Here is a 21226-nt window from a genome sequence, read left to right as displayed (position 1 = left end):
CTTTGTGATTGTCAGTCAAAAGAATGGAGAAACAGAAGCAACAGGGACCAAGTAAATCTGTCGGCTAACAGTAAGTTTCATATTTTAAGCATGAGGAGTGATGTTAGGATTTAAACTTGTGGGAGATTTTTCTCAATGATTGAAATTGTAAAATATACATCAAGTTATTTTAGATCCACTAATCAATGTGGGAGTATATCAAAATACTGTGTCAAAAATAACTTTATTGGACATAGAAATTAGGCTCCATTCAACCTGTGGGTTTAAATGTGGATTGTGTTGTGAGCATTATGCTAATGATGGCGTTTTGAAGATGCGTTTGAGGGTTGTAAGAACTCCACTTTATAATGGCTTTGGTATTTTATTTTTCTGATGTATTTCTCTATTGATTTATCCTCTGTTTCTGTGATGCATTGTATTTGTTTATGAAAGTTTAATGGAAAATAAATTAGGTCAGGATAATTAAAGCTTGTTAAAGCTGTTTTGCACCTGCAACTTTTCTAAGCTCCTCAAAAATGTTTCAGTGATACAAGTGAGAACATATCAAATGTTGGTATCAGCTTTAAAAATCAATATCAGTGTAATGAAACTATTCAAAGCCTGAATTCAACGTTTACTGGAAAAATACAGAGAATTTGATTCTGTAAAAAAAAAAAAAATCATACTAATCCAAATCATTTTTCTGTTATCTTCAAACGTGATTCAGTAACAAATAAAAAAGGTTCAGCTTCACAGTTCATTCCAGGGTTGTAGGTATCAAAAAAGAGGAAACCGGAAGTTAACCCCAGGCCATGTCCTTTGACTTCCCTTTATAAACAGTATCCGAGAAGCCTTTGTGAAGAGATTGATTCTTGATATGGATTTGGGCCTATATAACTAAAAGCTTGTGAGCTTCATTTACCATGTGCATGACAAAACACAGGCGTAAACTCTGCGATATCAAACATCTGATGAAGTTCTAGTGACGGACAACTCTATCTTTAAATTCTTGCATTGGACGCATGTGTGAAGAGACCTTTTTTCTCTAATTCGCGAGAATGAGAAAATCACAGTGTAGATAAACACACAGATATACCATCTACAGAGCCATATACTGTAGCACCAGTTTCACCACGTGTCACAAACAGTTGCAGGATGAGTACGCTGCACAGGACTCTGAGTGCAGTATAAAACTCATTGTATCAGTACAGTGCGATGATCAACATGCATCTGGGTGGCTCGGAGGTGTAAGCAGAACCTGCTACAGGGGGCTGGCATGATCGCCATATAGCATGTTTTAAAGAAGTTATCAGTGGTCCTCATGCTTTCAATATGTGCCTCAGAGATCTTAAGAGAGGGACTTACAGGATTGTTCATGTGACTGAATAGCTGCTCAGCTTGCTACATTGCAAACGGAGGGGTTGAGGAAGGGAGCGGGACGGGAGAGCAAGTGTTAGGATTTAGTTTAAGCCAGAGGAGAGAACAGCAGGATCAGACATGTTACAATACATGTTTGACAGAGCAGTAACATAGTCTCAGTACAGCACATGTTGTTACAGGATAATGACAACACAACACGGACAAATGCAGAGGAACAGACACAGGGACAGTCTGTGGGTTATGGAGTAGGAGGAGGCGGAGGGGGGATTTAATGGACTGCTCCCTGCAGCGGCCCAATAAAGCAGTGCAGCCCGTTACAGGAAGGAAAGCATGATGGTGGATATTATCCTAATTTACTGTGTTTTAAGGCAGGTTCACGTTTGTGCTTCAGTCTGGATTACAGTGATAGTTACAGAACAGGAGTTAGTTTAATGAAGATACATATATATATATATATATATATATATATATATATATATATATATATATATATATGTATATTTATTAAATGGCAAAAAGTGTGTTCTGTTGAGGAATTTGGGATTAATCATTCAGAATTATCCTCCATGGAAATAACACAGTGCAAGTAGGCCCGTCACAATATCTGCTTTTGCTAATTGCGATAAACGATATTATTGTCATTTTAGAACCAGTTTATGCCACTGGTATAATGATAATATAATAGCTTAATAATGCAAGTACACCCTTTCAAAGAGCACATTTAATTCTAAAACATATTGAGACATCTTAATTGAAATGTGATTTTCTTTTTTTAAATATACTAAATAAATAAATAAATACACACAACCAAAACAATAAATAAAATGGACTCTCAGGCTCTGTTAACAAAAATGTGCAATGTCTGCGCAATGCCCAATTCTTCTGTTTATTTTGGCATCACGATGGCTTACCTAGATTGTTACCTAAACAACTACGCTTGTAAACCCAACAGACAATATCGTGGTCAGCAAAAGGATCAAGAGCATGTCTATATATCGCGGGATAAGTCGAGAACGTATTACTGTGACAGGCTTAGTTGCAGAAATACTGTAAATGAGCAGGGAAAACTCTTTGAATTTTAAAAACAAAAGGAATAATGAACAATTTGTGAAGCCTAATACTACTTCATAGTCTCCATGCAAGTGGTCCCTGGACTCATAGTGAGCTAATTATTTTTCTTCACAGTGGACACGCAAGCGTTGTTTTTGTTTTTTTAAATCTACAGTTCAGTGCAATTAATGAGGGACATCTGTCGTCTTCATTCAGGGCGGAGAAGCTCTGCACAGTTCAGCCAGAGTTGAAGCATTTATTATTAAAGACATTTGAGTGTTTTGGCAACTAAAATAGGCTATTTATATCCTCTTCTTCATCTGTATATAACCTTTTCACAGCAATAATTAAAAAGAAAATTGTTTTGAAACCCATGATAATAAGTTCATAATGATTTCAATTTATAGGGCATAAGGGGTTGTTGGGTTCAGGGTTTTTAAAATAAAAACCAGAGATCTTGATGCATCTATGGTATTGAGTGCATTCAAAATGTGCTATAATAGACTGCTGTGGTATCATGTGTGTGTGTGTGTGTGTGTGTGTGTGCGTGTGTGTGTGTGGAGCTTTTTGCCCTGAATCAGCAGATTTTTCCCTCTTTAACTGCAACACAAATGTTGACAAAAAAGATCTTAATAATTGATGTGTAATCTGTGCATTATTTACAACTTAATACAAAATATAGATCTAGGTAAAAGAATTAGTAATAACCTGTTTTATAAAATAAAATCCATACATTAGTCTGATGAGTGATTCTGACTGTAAAGCACACACTTACCTTCTGCAACTGCGTCTCCAACTTACTACACTCCTCTTTTTTCTGCTCTATGGCAATCTCCAAGGACTTGAGCTTTGAATCCCTCTTGAGGCCAGAGGATGCCAAGGATGAAGCATGTTCCTTCAGATCGATGAGACTGGACTGCAGGTGGACAGACAGCACAGGTTCATAGCGAGGGGTCTAACTAGGACAAAGTGCCACAGCTGAAATGTCATATAAAAGCCAACTGAAAGAAAAAGGCACAATGTGCCGTACAGTACAGCAGAGCAGAGGAACATGCATGTATACAATATGCAGCCATGTGGACACACCGCATACACCCTTACACAAAAATGTTATTGCTCCATGCATACTCACTGACCTCTTTCTCTGTTATTTCTATCTGAAGGCTGTTGACCTTCTCCTTCAGATCCTTGTTCTCCTTCTTATAGGAATCCACTTCGTCCAGACGTTCTCTGTCTTCCCTCTCCCTTTGGTCCTTTAAACGCTCTATAATCCGCTCCTAACACACACACACACACACACACACGCACACGCACACACACGCACACACACACACACACACACACACACAGAATTAAATGAATTACTCTTAAGAATTCTTTAAAGAGCCAACTTAGGAATTTAAAAAGGCTTAGCAAAAAGACACATTTATCAAGCGACTTAAGAATTAAGTGTAATAGTTGTAAGAGATGTCATAAACAAAAAGCTCAAGTTTAGGAATAAACGTTAAGTATTATTACTTTTGTCTTTGATCTCAAGGAAAAGTTTTAGAAATATGTTTATTAGCTTTATTGCCGAGAGTTAGACTGTAGATTTATACCACTCATGATTGTACTACGCTTTACATAAGTGTTGTTTTGTTTTGTTTTTATTTTATTTGCACACACACATACTTCATAAAATCCAGAAAATATACAAAAATAATGGAAGGGGGCAGGAGAGGTATACAACAGACCTCCACTTCACTTTAAAAAAAACAAATAAACCTAAATCTCCCTGATTAACACATTATATCTGAAAGTGGTTTCAAGCAATCAATGTTCTCATCTAATCATCTAATTATCAAAAAGCATATTTCCCAAAATGTTTAACATTTCCTTTAAGTCAAAAAATATAATTTTAGCAGTTTGATAGATTCAGGCCCTGAAATCAAACCTCATTTATGTCCGTGTGACAGACATGTACTGTATGCTCTCATTAAAATGACCTCCCAAAGAGGAAAGATTATGGAGCAGTTGTTCACATCCCAGTTCATTGCATCCATCCTAATGCTACAGTGCTGTAACACACCTTCTCTGACAGAGCCTCCTCCAGGGTGGCCAGAGCAGTGTCTGTGTTACTGGAGTCGGTCTGCAGAGACTTGACTCGGTCCTTCAGGTTTCCCAGCTGCTTGTCTTTGTCCCGCAGCTGCTCCTGCAGATTCTCAATCTGACACAGGGAGGAGGAGGAGGAGAGGGGGTGACACAGGGGAGAAAAGAAAAAAAGCAGAGAAGCAGGTGTAAATAGCAAGATCTTAAAACCAGAGAAGTATTTAACGTTGGTGTGATAGCTGGACTCAGAGATTATCAAAGTCTTTGATGATTAATACCCTCCACAGAAAACGTCATGTTCATAGTTTGAAATGTGCAGGGGCCTTACAACAAAGTATTTTCCATCTCAAAAAGTGCATCATAAAACCTCCAGAAACCTTTAAGAAGAGTTTGAGAAGTAGAATAAAGAGAAGAACGGAATTTAAATCAAGCTGCCATCTGTGAGAACTGTGCATTACAACTAATGTAAATGTGCACTGATGTAATATACAATATTATGTGATTGATACAACCAACTCAAACAACCACATCAGGAGAAAACAACAATTTAGAAACCACAAGAGACGTCAAAAAGAGAGATACAAGTAGATGGATGAGGGAGAGGAGGTGTGATAGAACAAGAGAGGAGAGAAGAAGAAAAAAAGCAAAGGGAATGGATGAGCAGGTCAGGGTGAGAGAGAGAGTAACACTGTGAGTATTTATAGCATTCACACACACTAGAGCCAGTGAGGCAGAAATATCTTCTTGCTTGTCTTTCTAAGGACACTTCCCCCCTGAGAGCAACAGAGACTCTCTCACTCTTAATGGAGATATGAACCACTCCGCTTTATATTTTCACAGAGCAACTGGTTTAGTCGAGGACACAAAAGTCTGACAAAACAACTCGCCCGACTCATTGCAAATTTTAAATGTGAAATTACATCTGGAGTACATCGCCATAGACCTGTACCTACTCACCATAGTTGGGTGCAACTGATAAATAATGTAGCAATAGCTCAGAGTGGTTAGTAAATGGTTTGGAAAATGTTCCTCACTTCGTATTCCCACCTTTTGACTTTAAAACTCCTTTCATTCATCCTAAACAGCAAGGCTTTCTTTAACTCTGATTCTCACCTTCTTCTGCAGGACATTGATCTTCCTTTCTTTGACCTCCAGCATGTCCTTCATGTCCCTGATTTCTCCGGCGAGAGTTCCCTTCTCCTCCGTCAAGTCCTGCAGCTGCTTCGTTTTCTTGTTCAGGAAAGACTCTTTCTCCTCCAGACGCAGACGTAGAGCATCGACCTGAAGCACGTCACAGTCAAAAACACACACTGGAGTGAGTCTACTTAAAATGAAATCATTTTACAAAATTGGCACACCACGTCTTTTAAGTATTTATCCATCCTAACTTAATCTCCATGCATTTGCAAAGCAATACGGGTGTTGAGCGAGTATTTATTGGTGCGCTAACAGTAATGCTTCTACAGTAATTTATTTATTTATTAGTGCAGCTATTTGATGCTTTTGATGTTTATGAGATGTGCTGTGACAGTACACTGCGCATTACCATTTCTTTGGTGGTGACCTGAGTCACAGTTTAGTTTGAAGTCCCAAAGTAAATAAAGTGCTGATATGATTTGCAGTAATAAGCCTCGGGCTCAGGGCTAGCCTATGCTTTGCTCAGTTTGGCTTGGAGAATGAAAATGTTTGTGAGGTATTGTTGGGTTGCTTTTCTGTATGTGTACTAACAAGTTAAGGGTTTTTCCATTACCTCTGTTTGCAGGATGGCAGCACGTTGCTCCTTGGCAGTGAGAGACTCTTTGAGCACCTCAATATGCTGTTTGCAGTCCGAGTTCTGGTTGTTGAGGGTCTCTAGTTTTGTCTGCAAGGCCAGCAGCTCAGACTCCTTCTTTGACAGCTCCTGCTTCAGCTGGTCAATCTACAGACAACAAACATTTACATGAGCAATGTAGTGTTTTACCATCCCAGCGCATGAGTGGGTGTGTGACAGAGATAATGAGTGAGAAACAGTGAGCAAGTCAATACGGCTTTTGCACTATTTTCATCAACGTGCTCGCTCATTAAAGATGCATTTGGGACTGACTCCCCTGCATTCGTCATATATTATACATCAACTCTATTCATGATTGATGAAAAGAGGTCTAAAAATAGAATAACAAAACTGTGGCTGGTCTACGCCTGGTCGATTTATGTGAGGAGCAGCATGTAAACACAGAGCCAAAGCTCCGGAGAGACATATGAGCCCCAGAGAGCGGCAGACACATACACCTTGATACAATAACAGATTTCAGATGGCTCTGCTGGTGTAGCTCGAACTGCTAAAACACAAGTTATCATGTCGTCATGGAGCGTGGGCTGTTGGTCTGAATACTAATCTGTCACTCTGACTTGGCAGGCTTACACTTTGCTCTTTAAACATAATGTAAATCACAATTGTCTGTTGGCAGCAGAATAGTAAAGTAACCAGCTTGTATATGTAATTAAGGAAAAACTGTTAAGTATTTTATTATGCCACAGCATGCACTTGCTGATTTAGCCTTTTTTGGTATTCTTGACACTGAGCTCTTTTAAAAAAAAAAACAGCAGAGACATCTCTCAGATAGTTGCCAACAGGACACTTTGCTGATGAGACTAAATGCTAAAGAAGCTATTTAAGAGACACATCAGCTTCATTTAGTATTCTCCCCTCTGCTCAGTTCTTTCTCTACCTTGAACGACTCACTATTGTTTATTTTTCAGCCATATTTTCACAGGATCTGTACTTCATGCATATTGCAGACGGTATATACCTTGGACTTCATAAACTTAGAGTGATTCTTGTAGACCTCCATTTGTTTGATTTCCTCCTCTCTGTCTTCTGTGTTCAGTAAGCCATTCGCCTTCAGCATTTGGATCTCATCCTCCAGATCTCGAATGTTGCGCTCCAGAGAGGCAATTTTGGTGTCCTGCACACAAACATGCAGAGGAGACACACCTCAAAACTCAGACTGGCATGTCCACAAGTTGCATGCTGCAAAAATGAACCTGAGCTAGACACGGGAGTCCAGAGAAGACAGAAAGACTGACAAAAACAAAACAGATATAGAGAGGCTTAAAGACAGAGGGAGGGGAAGAGAAAGAGATGTAGCAAGATAAAAAAGAGACTGGAAGAAGCTCCGGAAGAGGCTGAGAGCAACTGCAGTATCTGTCAGTGAAATCAGAAGCTTTCTACACAGCTCCTTGCGGTGGCTCAGAGGATTAATCACCATTAGGAAATATTGAGCACACATCCAGCACGGAGAGATCAGCCAGTCCAGGACCGGGTAGAAACAAGCAGAGGAAGAACAGTAACAAGCTGTAGCGTTTGCCGTAGTTGCTTGCAGATCAATGCAGAATCCAGTCTCTGGACTGCGACTGTGAGTGCAGCTTTAGCTTCACGGCTTTTTAAATAAATAATACAACGTCTTTAAGATTAGCCATGGTCCATCTCCCTCTCCAGTAGAGCATAGAGCAACCTTGTTCCTTCCTCTCTTTCTCTCTTTTTGTGTCTCTCCTTCTTTCTTCCTAGTGGTTCTGAACTTCTGAACTTGTGGACGTTAGCAGGGTCAGTCACTGCCCGCTGCAGAGGAACATGGGAAATGTATCGAAATGAGGAATGACAGATGATCTGAGGAGTTAATGCATGAGCACTGCACATGTACATGCACTTCGCCCTGCTGCTTCATCTCACCTCAGTCTCCCGTGTTACGAGACAAACATCAATGAACTAACATCGCTGCAATAGATATAAGACACCGTACCTTCAAAGGAGGGAGATTTATTCCATCCACATGTAATCACTGGTACATCGACCTGGTCAGTAAATCTTGCTCTTTATCTCTCTTTCCCTGCCTCTTTCTATCTATCTCCCTGCAAACTGGCCTCTCGCTGTCATAAACAACCACACCTGTTTCCATGGTAGCAGCAGGCAGGCTATACACTGTGCACTGTCTCTGGTGAGTGAAGAGAAGAGGGCGGGAGGGATGTAGGAGAGACGGGGAGGGAGGATTATTCGTGCTTCAGCATCAGCATCAACACAGCAGAGGGAGAGAGGAGAGGGGAGAGATGCGGGGTCTTCCTGCACAGCACAGGGGGAGGAGGGGGGGGGGGGGCGTGGGAGGGTCTCCCCTCGCTCTGTATGCAAATCTACAGGATCCCAGAGCACAGATGTCACATGACTGCGCCGGGGGAAGGCTGGGGCCTGCACAGTGCTGATCCAGCCGAGTGAGAGCTGTGTCAGCTCAGCGATGATGTCATGATTTATTTTGAGGAAGTGATGTCAGGCCTCTGCAGTGAGGCTGCTGGAGTCTACAGGGGTACAACACTTGTTGTACAGTTGAGACTGAAGTGTTGATCCGAATAGACATTTTTATATAAGCATATTAGCATATTACAACTGCATCATTTTTAAAGAATGTAAAATGTATGTAAAATGTAATTTGCTTGAGCTAAAGGCTAAAGAAAATCACAGTTGATGGTGATGGGTGGGGTCACTTAAACTGCAGTCTATCTTCTAAAATATTTTCTAATGTAATATGAATGTTTGTCCCAATATTTAAATGGCCCTTAAATTTCCCCTCAAGCTTTAAAGTTACATAAAACATTGGATACATATTCTTTCTCTTCTAGTTTCACTGTTGTCTATGAAGTGAATTATTCAAATCTAAGATGTCATTTCAAGAGCTGCACAACCAGCTTATATCCAAATGAAAAAATCTAAATATCTTGTGCAATATTGATATAGATTTTTCTATAGTTAAGTGTGGCATGAAATTTAATACGACACCGCTTGTATTGAAACAAGAGTGATCGAGCTTGGCATGACCGGCTGCTGCACCTCTTCAGCGGGCCACAACAGCTGTAATGTTGAACAGTAATATTGATTCTTGTTTACACAACTGCTACGTGAGCAGATACACAGTGTGTCTGCGTGTCTGTGTGTGAGAGGGAGAGAGATGTGTCAGTGTGTTTACTATTGACTCAGCTGCTGATGATCACAATAACAACAATAGATTCAGAGGAACACACAGGCCTTTGTTTAGACATGCAGCGGCTTACATAATACAAGGCCTGCACATGTCAGTGATCCAAACACATATAAATACAACATCTGGTTTATAACATCTGGTTTCAGACAGACTGTCCATGACTAGCTTGTGTGTCTGTTTGTATAGAGTGAGAGAAAGAGGAAAGGAAGGTCCTTACAAATTAACTACATATGAATTACTCCATGAAGCGTTATTATAAAGAATGATTATTTTTCTAATGGTGACTGCTGCATGTGGTTATGGTTTGGCTGTATATTGTGAGTCAGGTTCTTACTTTCATCTCTATGATGGTCTGCAGAGCCTTGGTTTTGCCTGGATCCTGGTGCAGCTGATTTCTTCTGTGCAGTTCCTTTTAAAAAGATACAATATTATGTGTCACCGTTACAGCATAATCTATTGTAAATGCAACATATAACACACTGCATGTAAAGTTGTCTTTACACATGTAAAGTTTATTATTCATTACATAATGACTCAGCACTGCCCTCTAGTGAGGACAAACGAAACTAAACTGTCCATTTTCAGTCTTGTACAGTGAATCCCATATATTAATATCAACTCAACCCTGCTCATAGAGTACCTCTCGCAGATGGATGTTCTCCTTGTCCTTTTGATCCAGAATGACCTCCAAGTGTCCGAGCTGGGCCTCTGCCTCAGCAATGCGCCTAGCTCTCTCCTGCTCTTCCTCCTCAGACACCCTGCCCGACCCCGGGGGCAGCCCTTTACTCTGCAGCATCTCCAGCAGCTTCTTAATGGACTCGTCCCGGGCACCCAGTGTCTGTTTCTGGGTCTCGATCCTCAGCTCCATCTCCTCAAGGGTCTTTCGCAGCAAGAAGAGCTCCTTGGCCTGCCTGTCGTGCTCGGCCTGCAGCCGCCGGAAGTTCTCCTCCGTCAGCTCGATGGTGGTGAAATGGTCAGAAACGGAGCGGTTGCCGCCCTCCTGCTGCATCAGGTGGTTCAGGTCTCGCTGAGTGCGCAGCTCATCCTGCAGAGCCTGGATGGTCATCTGAAGGTGCTGAAACAGAGACTCAAGAATTATTAAAAAATTAATTTTAGGAATAACCACAATGCACAGTTTATCATGACAACACTACACATGAGGGTAACCATATATGAACACACTTCTTTATTGCTGCTCCACACAGTTCTGTGGAAAATGCTATATCAACTTCCAATCTTTAGAAGCTAATAGACTACGGACAAATGATATTGTCTATTCTGGACTGAGAAATGTTAGTCTTTTAGAATAACAGTAAGACTTTTAAAATACATATACACATATATATATATATATATATATATATACAGTATATCTCAAAAGTGAGTACACCCTTTAGATTTTTGCAAATATTCTGTTATATCCTTTCAGGGGATAACATTATCCTACTGAAACTTTGATATAACTTAAAGTAGTCAGTGTGCTGCTTGAATAACAGTATAGATTTATTGTCCTTTGAAAATTACTCAGTACACAGCTGTTAATGTCTAAACAGCTGGCAACAAAAGTGAGTACACCCCATAGTGAACATGTCCTAATTGTGCCCAATGATGTTGTTTTCCCGCCCTGGTGTCATGTGACTCGTTAGTGTTACAAGGATTCAGGTGTAAATGATAAGCAGGGCTGTTAAATTTGGTGTTTTGGGCACAATTCTCTCTGAATGCTGGACAACATGGCACCTCATGGCAAGGAACTCTCTGAGCGGCTGAAAAAAAGGATTATTGCGCTTCACAAAGATGGCCTTGGCTATAAGAAGATTGCCAACACCATGAAAATGAGTTGCAGCACAGTGGCTAAGATCATACAGCGGTTTTCCAGGACAGGTTCCACTCGGAACAGGCCTCGCCAGGGTCGACCAAAGAAGTTGAGTCCACGTGCTCAGCGTCATATCCAGAGGTTGGTTTCCAAAAATAGACGTGCGAGTGCTTCCAGCATTGCTGCAGAGGTTGCAGAAGTGGGATGTCAGCCTGTCAGTGCCCAGACCATACGCCGCACACTGCATCAAATCGGTTTGTATGGCGGTCGCCCCAGACAGAAGCCCCTTCTGAAACCGATGCATAAGAAAGCCCGCAAACAGTTTGCTGAAGACAATGAATCCAAGAACATGAGTTACTGGAACCATGTCCTGTGGTCTGATGAGACCAAAATAAACCTGTTTGGGTCAGATGGTGTCCGGCGTGTGTGGCGGCACCCTGGTGAGGAGTACCAAGACAAATGTGTTTTGCCTACAGTCAAGCATGGTGGTGGCAGCATCATGGTCTGGGGCTGCATGAGTGCTGCCGGCACTGGGGAGCTGCATTTCATTGAGGGACACATGAATTCCAATATATACTGTGACATCCTGCAGCAGAGCATGATCCCCTCTCTTCGGAAACTGGGCCGTAGGGCAGTTTTCCAACATGATAATGACCCTAAACACACCTCCAAGATGACAACGGCCTTGCTGAAGAAGCTGAAGGTTAAGGTGATGGACTGGCCAAGTATGTCTCCAGACCTAAACCCAATTGAGCACATGTGGGGCATCCTCAAGAGGAAGGTGGAGGAGTGCAAGGTGTCCAACATCCGTGCGCTCCGTGATGTCGTCGTGGAGGAGTGGAAGAAGATTCCAGAAGCAACCTGTGCAGCTCTGGTGAATTCCATGCCCAGGAGGGTTAAAGCAGTGCTAGATAACAATGGTGGTCACACAAAATATTGACACTTTGGGCACAATTTAGACATGTTCACTATGGGGTGTACTCACTTTTGTTGCCAGCTGTTTAGACATTAACAGCTGTGTACTGAGTAATTTTCAAAGGACAATAAATCTATACTGTTATTCAAGCAGCACACTGACTACTTTAAGTTATATCAAAGTTTCAGTAGGATAATGTTATCCCCTGAAAGGATATAACAGAATATTTGCAAAAATCTAAAGGGTGTACTCACTTTTGAGATATACTGTATATATATATATATATATATATATATTAAGCTTGAAATAAATCACAGCTATTCATTTATTAGTGTAGATTGGTCTGATTTTAGACTCGTGAGCAGAATTAATGAGGATTGTTTACTTTGTAATCAAAGCAGAAGACCACCTCGATGCTTCTGTGCAGAGCAGCAGAGGTTTCAAACCTCAGAGGTCGCATCCAGTTATAATGAAGAGCGGTCTGTGAGCTAACTGAGCATCATGAAGGAAAACAATTTAAAAACTGTATGCTTATGCTTACGATTGTTTTTTTGTTTTTGTTTTATTTCATTATGAGTTGTTACCGTTAGTGGACATGGAGTCAACATTTTAGATGAATATACAGACACTGCAACAGAACCTACAGTATCCTTACACTGTAGAGACGACACAGTAATGTGTTACATACACATGTGCTTGTTTGTGAATTTGTGCGTGTCCAGAATAAAATACAAACACACTCTATTAAGCCTACAATATTTCTTGTCACATATCGCTTCAGGCTCGGTCTTGCCTGTTGACATTTCCTTCCAGCAGATATCTCCAGAGAGAGATCAATCTATGTCCAGAAAACGGCTCAATCAGGATTTAGAGGAGGGGAAACAGATTCTTACAATGAAATCAAGCCCACTTTACAGGCAGTCTGGGGCTGTGGGGTTTGTGGTACTACAGGGGGATGGAGCACCGGACAAGATTGGATTGACACAATTGAACAAAGCGGTCACTCTTTATAGTTTCACAGTTTCACATAGGGGACCATATGAGGGTTCACAGGAAAAGGAGACAGGGTGAACGGCTGGAAAGAATTCCCTTCCTTTCGGAAGTTTATAGGAGAGGAGGCTGTAATGGTGCAAAGGGATTGTCAGGTGTCTGAAAATACACGCCACACTGAAGATGACTCTATGTTGTGCACACAACATGTGGTGCAAACATAGGGACAAACCTTGGTTCTCCTGACATCCAGCAGCTGCATAGCATGGGCAGAATGAACAAAAAAACACATGTATGGTAAAAATAGTCAGAGCATGATGCAACAGAGACGGATGATCAACACAAACCAGCCAGAGATTTTAAATGAGAGACACCCAGTTGTCTGTTTATCAGCCTTCAGACCTCAGTCAGATCATAATATACCTACAGAAAGAATATTACTTATTGATAACCTTTCTGGAAAGAGACAAAGAGTAGTTTTTAAATGGCTGTAAAAATGGTTCCAAGCAACCACCATGATCTAACATTTACTTATCTTAGATGCATTAGATGGGTATAATATTGTTATGAGTTATTAGTAATAGCATTGATTTAAAAAGTTTGGCTTGGTCATGAACAACCTCCATATAACACACAAGGTCAAGTATTGACAGTGCTAGTATAGTACTAATAGTAATAGTGTTAGTAGTGGTGTAGTAGTGATCAGATAAAGATGACATGAGGTTTTAGTGTTTTAATTGAATTTATGCTGAAACATTAATCAATCTACATTAATACATCGACAGTAAATTAATCATCCACTACTTTTAGAACCAAGCGTGGGAAGCATGTGCTCTCACAACCATCGGGGGGCAGTGTTTGTGTTAACAGAAGGAGCTGATTAATTTGCTGCTGACTGCAGGACGGCTGCCATCCTCAACAGTATTGGTCACACTCTCTTATGCGAGTCAGTGCCATTTGATCTTTAACACTGAGTGTAGTCTCACTCATGAACATGCCGACATGCCTGCTGTCACCATTTGGAAATATAATTTATAATAAAGAACAGATCTGTACACTGTCCAAATGTTCAAAACAAAAAACATTTCCAATACAACCTCATACATGTGGAATAGTCCTTAATAAAATAAAATTGTGCCACTACGTACCTCTTCTTAACCATAAATAAATGCATGCAATGTTGCTGTAATCAGATTTGACCAATTAAACTGAGAAATTACTGGTTTCCTTCATGAGTTATGACCATGTAGAGAAGTCCATGTAAATATTGGCCTGCTGATACCCTGCTTGTACTAAATCCATTTAATATGGCACAGAGCAATATTCCAACACCAATATCTTCTGTCTTTAATCTCACCAGACACTGCTCCCTCTCCCTTCCTCTCTGCCCTGATCAATAGCATGCCGTGTTGGAACTAAACTGCAAAGTTAATCCAGTAAATCAATTTGCATGATTGTACTGTGGGTTAAAATTACTGTATAGACATTCCTCCCAACATCTACAGCAAAACTGTACCAGTCCCTGTGAGTCAGTCATGTGTTGCTGCATATCCTGAAAAAGAGCTTCCAGAGGTTTCAAGGAGAGATGTTGAGCTACAGTGCTCCCCTCTCCAACTGACACCCGGGGCAGTGAGGGGTAACTGACTTGTCATAAATCCTTTTGTGCAGAAACACAAAATCCTTCTGAGAGCTACAATAGACATGGATTCTGTCATTTCCCCCCTAAAACCTCTCTCAAGTTGCCAAAAGTGATTAAATGCTGTTTTAGTACAGATACAGATGTATAGTTTAGGTTACTACTTTACTTTATATTTTTCACAATGTTTGTTTTGTCACGTGGGTAAAACTGTCAATTAACAAGACTAAGATTTGACTTGTATGTTAGCAGCTCTGGGAGCTGTACATAGCTGTGCTTTTAGCATACTAACATGTTTGTTTAGCAGATATAATGTTTACCATGTTCACAATCTTAGCCTCTTAACATTTACAAGTAAAGCTTAGGCTGATGACAATGTATTAGTTTTGCAGGTCATAAACCAAAAAAGTAGGCTTCATCCTCCGGGGAACAAAGATATCTACACTACATTTTCCTGCAAATTCATCCAATTGTTGTGAAGATATTTCAGTCTGTGAAAGTGGTGGACATGTAAACTGTTAACACATTAACTTAAAACCACTCTATACAAAGATTGATACTCAAAGCTGGGGACATTTAAATCCTTTACCAGGTGCCACATGCACGAGCAGCTATATGTGCGATATACTGTGTGTGTTAAGAGAGAGTGGGTGTTTTTATCCGACACATGGATAGCTCCAAAGTGCTTAGTCAGAGCAGCCTACTGGTCACTACATTCCTAATCTCAGTGCTGTATGTCGTGATGGCTGACAATATACAATTACACCCACAGTCATGCCAGCAAACGTGGCATTTATATATCTTCACTCAGCTAATAGAAAGGTAGAGAGCAGCGTTAACGCAGAAATCTGAGTTGGGACAGCAAACAGGAGTTAGGTAATGCTGTATTCTGAATTACATTTTCTTTACAGTATTTATTAGTGTTCACCAGGCCATTTATTGTAGTTTATTCATATTCCTGTTTGTCATCTGAAGAGAATAGGATGTGCCTGTGCAAATATTAGGAGTTCTCCGCATTTAACAGAACAGCCCACTATCATACTGCAGCATTGTTCAGTTTAATAAAGCCAAAGACCAGTCCTTTTAATTAAAAAAAAAACACTGAGTTCATATTGCACACACACATAAAGTTTTTTTAATTTAAGTATTTACAGCATAAAGTTTCTAAAAGATGGCACTTCCTAAATCCCATGAATAACACTGATGATAATGCATTTTACAAAAGTTATAATGTTATAGAAACATTATTAAAAAAAGACTACAATGCACTTTGAGTATACATAACTGTGGAAGTTATACTTTTTTCCCAAAGGGGATCTCCACTGCACTGAAAGTCTGTTTATTTTAGCAGCAACTAGCATAATGCACCTGTATCGCCTAACCAAAGAGACAGCAGCTGAAATGCATTGTGTGTGATATAGGAGGCAGGGTTTGATCAGTAGAGAGAATGCATGGAATGCATTTATCAAGAATCCGACAGAGTCATAGGATATCTATATATCATCAGCTGTAGCAGGACAATGCAGGCTGCACAAGCATCCATACATCCGTTCTGGCATATGTTCTATGAATCACAGCTATGTGATTTAAAACGGTCTATAAAATATTTCACTTCACACTGATGCAAAATACTGAATGATACACAGCCTCTGGGTAATGATAAATTAAACTGTATAATTTGTAATTTTCCATAAGAACCAGACAGACAGCCTGACGGATCAGCCAATCAATAAACTATTCAAATAGATATAAAGGGCTGACTTACATCTACAGCAGGGGTAGGGAACCTGGCCTCTGGGCCCCTATACGGCCCGCGAGACCATTTGATCCGGCCCGCGAGGTAATTCATAAACACACGCAAAAAAATCCCCAAAAATAATAATAATCTAGTCAGTAATAGAATAAGACGGGCGAATGTTTTTTTCTGGCCAAGGTCAGGGTCCTTAAACACAACACGAGCGGAACTTGTCATCACGTGGTCACGTCATGTCAAAAAACTTAAATATTAAACGAGACGGTCATTGACATCAGTGAGCGCAGCATGGCGAGTGTAAAACAGAAAAAGGTGGATGCGGAATGTCGCACTTTCCTGGAGAAATGGACAAACGATTATTTATTGCTGGAAGTAAAAGGCCAGTGTGTCTAGTTTGTGCGGTGATGAAAAATAATCTCGAGCGTCATTACTGCACGAAACATGCCGAACTGCACGAGCCTGAAAGGACGAGTGCGTTTGGATAAAGTTAACGCTCTTCGGCGGAGTTTGGCCCAACAAGCAGCTCTCTGCAGAGCGTAACATACAAACATGGAAAGATAGAGAGGTACACCACCACACCAAGAACAGACTGTTGCACCACTGCTGTGCAATTATCACTGCCATGTGCAATACTCACTTTATTTTCTATCAACCACTTGGTACTTATATTATTTTTTATTCTATGTAATTATTGTTTACTGCCTTTTTACTTCATATGTTCTTTAGCTGTGGCAAGATACATTTCCCTGTTGTGGGACTAATAAAGGATTTCTGATTTCTGATAAAACAGAAAGATACATGGATAAAAAAGTTTATTTTTTGCACAGCATGAAAGAAAAGTTAAATGAATGGGCTGTGTCTTAACATTTTTTGCAGAGGTTATGACTTCAATAATTAGTATGGCCCTCGAAAGATGTTGTAAAAAATAAAATGGCCCTTGATAGGAAAAAGGTTCCCCACCCCTGATCTACAGCAATGTCAACTAATTAACTCCTTTCAAATAAAAATAAAAACATTTCATGCAGGACGTGGATTCCAAATAATGCTAGGGGTTTGGTTCAGCAATGTTTTATCCTATTTGAGTTCATGATTGTCCGTCACAGTGGGCATCCCAAACTGGGACAGTGGCGAGTCACTCAGAGCTCCAAACCAAGCGGAGTAGAGGAACAACAAGGACAATGATCCTTAATGAGTTGCTATACATATTGTATTATGTGGTGTTCAGTAGTGCAAACATCATCCAAGGTACAGGATACACAGATACACTAGATCAGTGGTTCCCAAACTTTCTGTGGCCAAGGTACACCGAAGACCAAGCCAAAATCTCAAGGCACACCTGTGTTCATATCCGGGCAAAATCCCCTCTCTAACACAAAGTATCACTGTAATCTCTCTGTGAACATTTATTTAGTCCTTGTAAGAAGCTATTCTCCTTCACACTAGCAGAGAGCCTTTGATGTGTCACACTCTAATATTTCCCACCATGCGCAAATGGCTAAAAGGGGTTCGCTTTGACAGATTTATTTTTCTTTAATGATTGTTTTATTTATATTTAGGCCAAAGCATATAAGAACTATTGTTTCTATATTGTGAAATAAGTGTGTAGGACAAAGTACCGATAAAGTACAGTGTTTCCCTGCGCTGCTCACTTTTCACATTGAACAGAAGCTCTTTTATTAAATAAACTAAACGCTTATGTTATTTATCTAATTTATGTGCAAGTTTCAGTTGCTTTGCGTATTTACATTCTCTACATTGCTCTGCTTCGCGAAGGGCGGAGCTCCGCTTCTGAACCCACACACACACACACACATGCGTGCGTGCACACACACTTACAGTCAGAGACAGAGCGGAGGAAACTTAAAAAATCTGTGCCATGCACGGACCTCATCCAGCCCAGGCAGCACCCCCCCAGAGCAGTAAACCTAGGGGAAACACTAAAATCAAATTACAAACCTTGTGTACAGTTAAATGCAATAGGCCTAATTGTTTCAAAATCCCACGGCACACCGGGATTTGTCTCAACGTCACACCGTTTGGGAACCACTGCACTAGATACACAAAAAGTATTACTTTTCTTTTTCTTTCACTATCATTTATTTCACTCTTAGTGAAATATCTTAGTGCACATTGTGTCTACTTCTTAAAAAACATACACATCTTACAGTTTGCTTGACTGATTAATTCATTATTTTGCCTATAAAATGTAAGAGTGAAAACTAGCTTTGACATGTGGACATGAGGAGCCGGGAAATAAACTGCCGACCCTGCAAATTATTGGATGACCCTGAGTGGACTACCTTCTGAGCCATAGCCACCTGTAAAAAGCTGTAAAAGTTCTGTGGAATTCATTGTGTTGTCTGATTAGTTTTCTGTCGAAGTTCAAGAGAAGAATACATCTTCATAATTGGATTCCCACTTTACTTGTTAAGATGGACATGTGTGCACTGTTGGCTCTGCTCTGGTTTGAATCTGAAACTGTGCCGGATGAAAAGACACCAACAGAATGCAACGCGTCTTATCCCCTTTTATTTGTTCTTCCATCCTCCACTCCCATCTTAATCTCACCAGGCTTGCGCTCTGTAAATGTTTCCCTGCTGTATAAATGTTGACAGACTCCTCATTTCATCACCATCCTGTCCTCTGGATGAAACAGCAGCCATCTTATGTGCTCACACAGGGGGGTTTTTTCCACAGGAAGTATCCATGAGCTCTTTTGACTTTTCACATGATACTCCCTGTGTCCACTTGAGCTCAAAATGTCATCACAACATCAATACTTTTGCTCATCGTGTATATGTGACGGCTAAAAGATTGATTGCCTCCAACTTAATAAAGCTAAATATTAAGGGTAGACACTACAGGTGAATAGGGTAACATTTTTAGCTAACGTAATAATAAATACTAATAGATTTCACCACAAAGATTCCCCAGTTGATTTGATATTACAAATCTTCAGAGATTTTATGATTTCCTAAATGAGGCATTATCTGAGTAAATATTGGAAATTCAAACATCGGATGAAGCCAGGTTCAAAATTCTTCTTTCACTTGTTAAATTATAACAACTACAGACCTAAATAGACAAAGTGTATAAAAAACAAAATATGTATTTTGAATGTTTTCTTTCCACTAGTCTAGAAGACAATGAAGGCGACAAAAAAGAATGCTCAGAATTGACGTGTCCATGAAAAAAAACAATGGTTTTGCCAGTAGTGTAGCGCCCTAACTCAACAGACTGTATGGGGTACACACCTGCTGCTTCAGCTGTATATGAATCATGTGTGCAAACGACTATTTATGACTATACCTCTGACTGGTATACAGACTGGTGGTGATGACTAAACACCACACATTAGCAGCTGGCACAGCTACAAAGGGAAGAAACCTCTAATCACAAACGCAAGCATTTCCGTCCACATACACACCACAGAATGTATGGCGCACACATACACAAGTAATGGAGGTGGATAATACACTAAGCATGCACATTTATACACAATGTGCTCCAAATACACCCAACCCTGGTCACATGTTCACACTTTGACTTCCTGACGTGTAACATTCGGCAGCTCACAGTAAAGGATTGAAAAGAAGTCATGTCTGAGAGGCAAGGTATTCATGCACAGACAGAGCAGTGGGATATGGGAAGCTCAGCCTCCATTTTGGGGATTGTGTTGATGAAGTCTGACTGGGTGGCTGAGCAGCAGTGGTCATGACTCAGTCAGATGTGGTCCACTCTACATGTAGCTCACAGATTTGCCTCCAGCTGCTCTTGTCCAGCTTCAGCACGACAAAACATTCTGCGGAATTCAAGTCAAATGGATCAACGTGATAACAGCTTGGGCCAGTTGCAAAATGTGCCTCACAAAATAGTCCTGGGCTAATTACCTCTAGCCATGACCATAGCGTGTCTTGATTAATGCTCTGCAGGCTACGGTTGGTATTTCACTCAGAGTGGAGGGCTTTAATAAAAACAGATGAAAGACAACCTAATGTCTGAATGGGTTTTCCTCTTTTCCTAACATGTGGTAAAAAGAAGCACATATTCCCAGATCCTATTTTCCACAAAGTAAATAATGCATGGCATTTGCTAAAGCTAATAGAGGCCTGAGGCAGCTGATGCAATTGTAAAGGGTGCTACAAGACGGATGTAATGATTGGCCTGAAATTACTCTATTATTAATAAGGCAATTTGCTCCTCAGTCAGCCTCTCAAACCATCCCACCAAAAGTATACACTTACGTAAGGACGCCTCACAGCCCAGAAATCAAGATAGAAAAGACCAATTACAGTAACAAGGCACATCTGCCTTTTTATTAGCTGACATACTTCATTAATGAACCAAACCAGGAGGGATATAAATATCATTCAGTGCAGAGTCAGAGTGAACACTGATGGACAAGGCTGAGGATAAAATACAATAGTAAAGAGTCCTCTCTTTGTAGCGAACACAAGGCATGAAAGCCCGCACTGTACAGCTTTTCTCTGCCGGACACATTCAGCTCCTAAAGTGTATGAAGCCAAGCTAAAAATATATACAAGGATTCATGCTGAGAATTTAATTGCACTGAACATAAGGAATAAGTGAAACGATGAATGGCTTGGGCCTTGTC

At 40.4% G+C, this 21226-nt stretch overlaps 1 protein-coding gene across 1 annotated transcript in view; it reads right to left on the bottom strand.

Annotated features, from left to right (window-relative positions):
• The window catches only part of erc2 (ELKS/RAB6-interacting/CAST family member 2), a 38602-nt gene that overhangs the window by 10685 nt on the left and 6691 nt on the right, over positions 1–21226 (bottom strand). The window contains 9 exon segments of the mRNA XM_029431937.1: positions 1345–1380; positions 3185–3325; positions 3546–3686; positions 4478–4615; positions 5611–5778; positions 6248–6415; positions 7287–7442; positions 9838–9912; positions 10144–10578. Of these exon segments, the coding sequence (XP_029287797.1) occupies positions 1345–1380; positions 3185–3325; positions 3546–3686; positions 4478–4615; positions 5611–5778; positions 6248–6415; positions 7287–7442; positions 9838–9912; positions 10144–10578 (1458 nt within the window).

Source organism: Cottoperca gobio, chromosome 5, assembly GCF_900634415.1.
Source record: "Cottoperca gobio chromosome 5, fCotGob3.1, whole genome shotgun sequence".
Classification (NCBI taxonomy): domain Eukaryota; kingdom Metazoa; phylum Chordata; class Actinopteri; order Perciformes; family Bovichtidae; genus Cottoperca; species Cottoperca gobio.
This window is presented reverse-complemented; position numbering and strand designations above follow the sequence as displayed.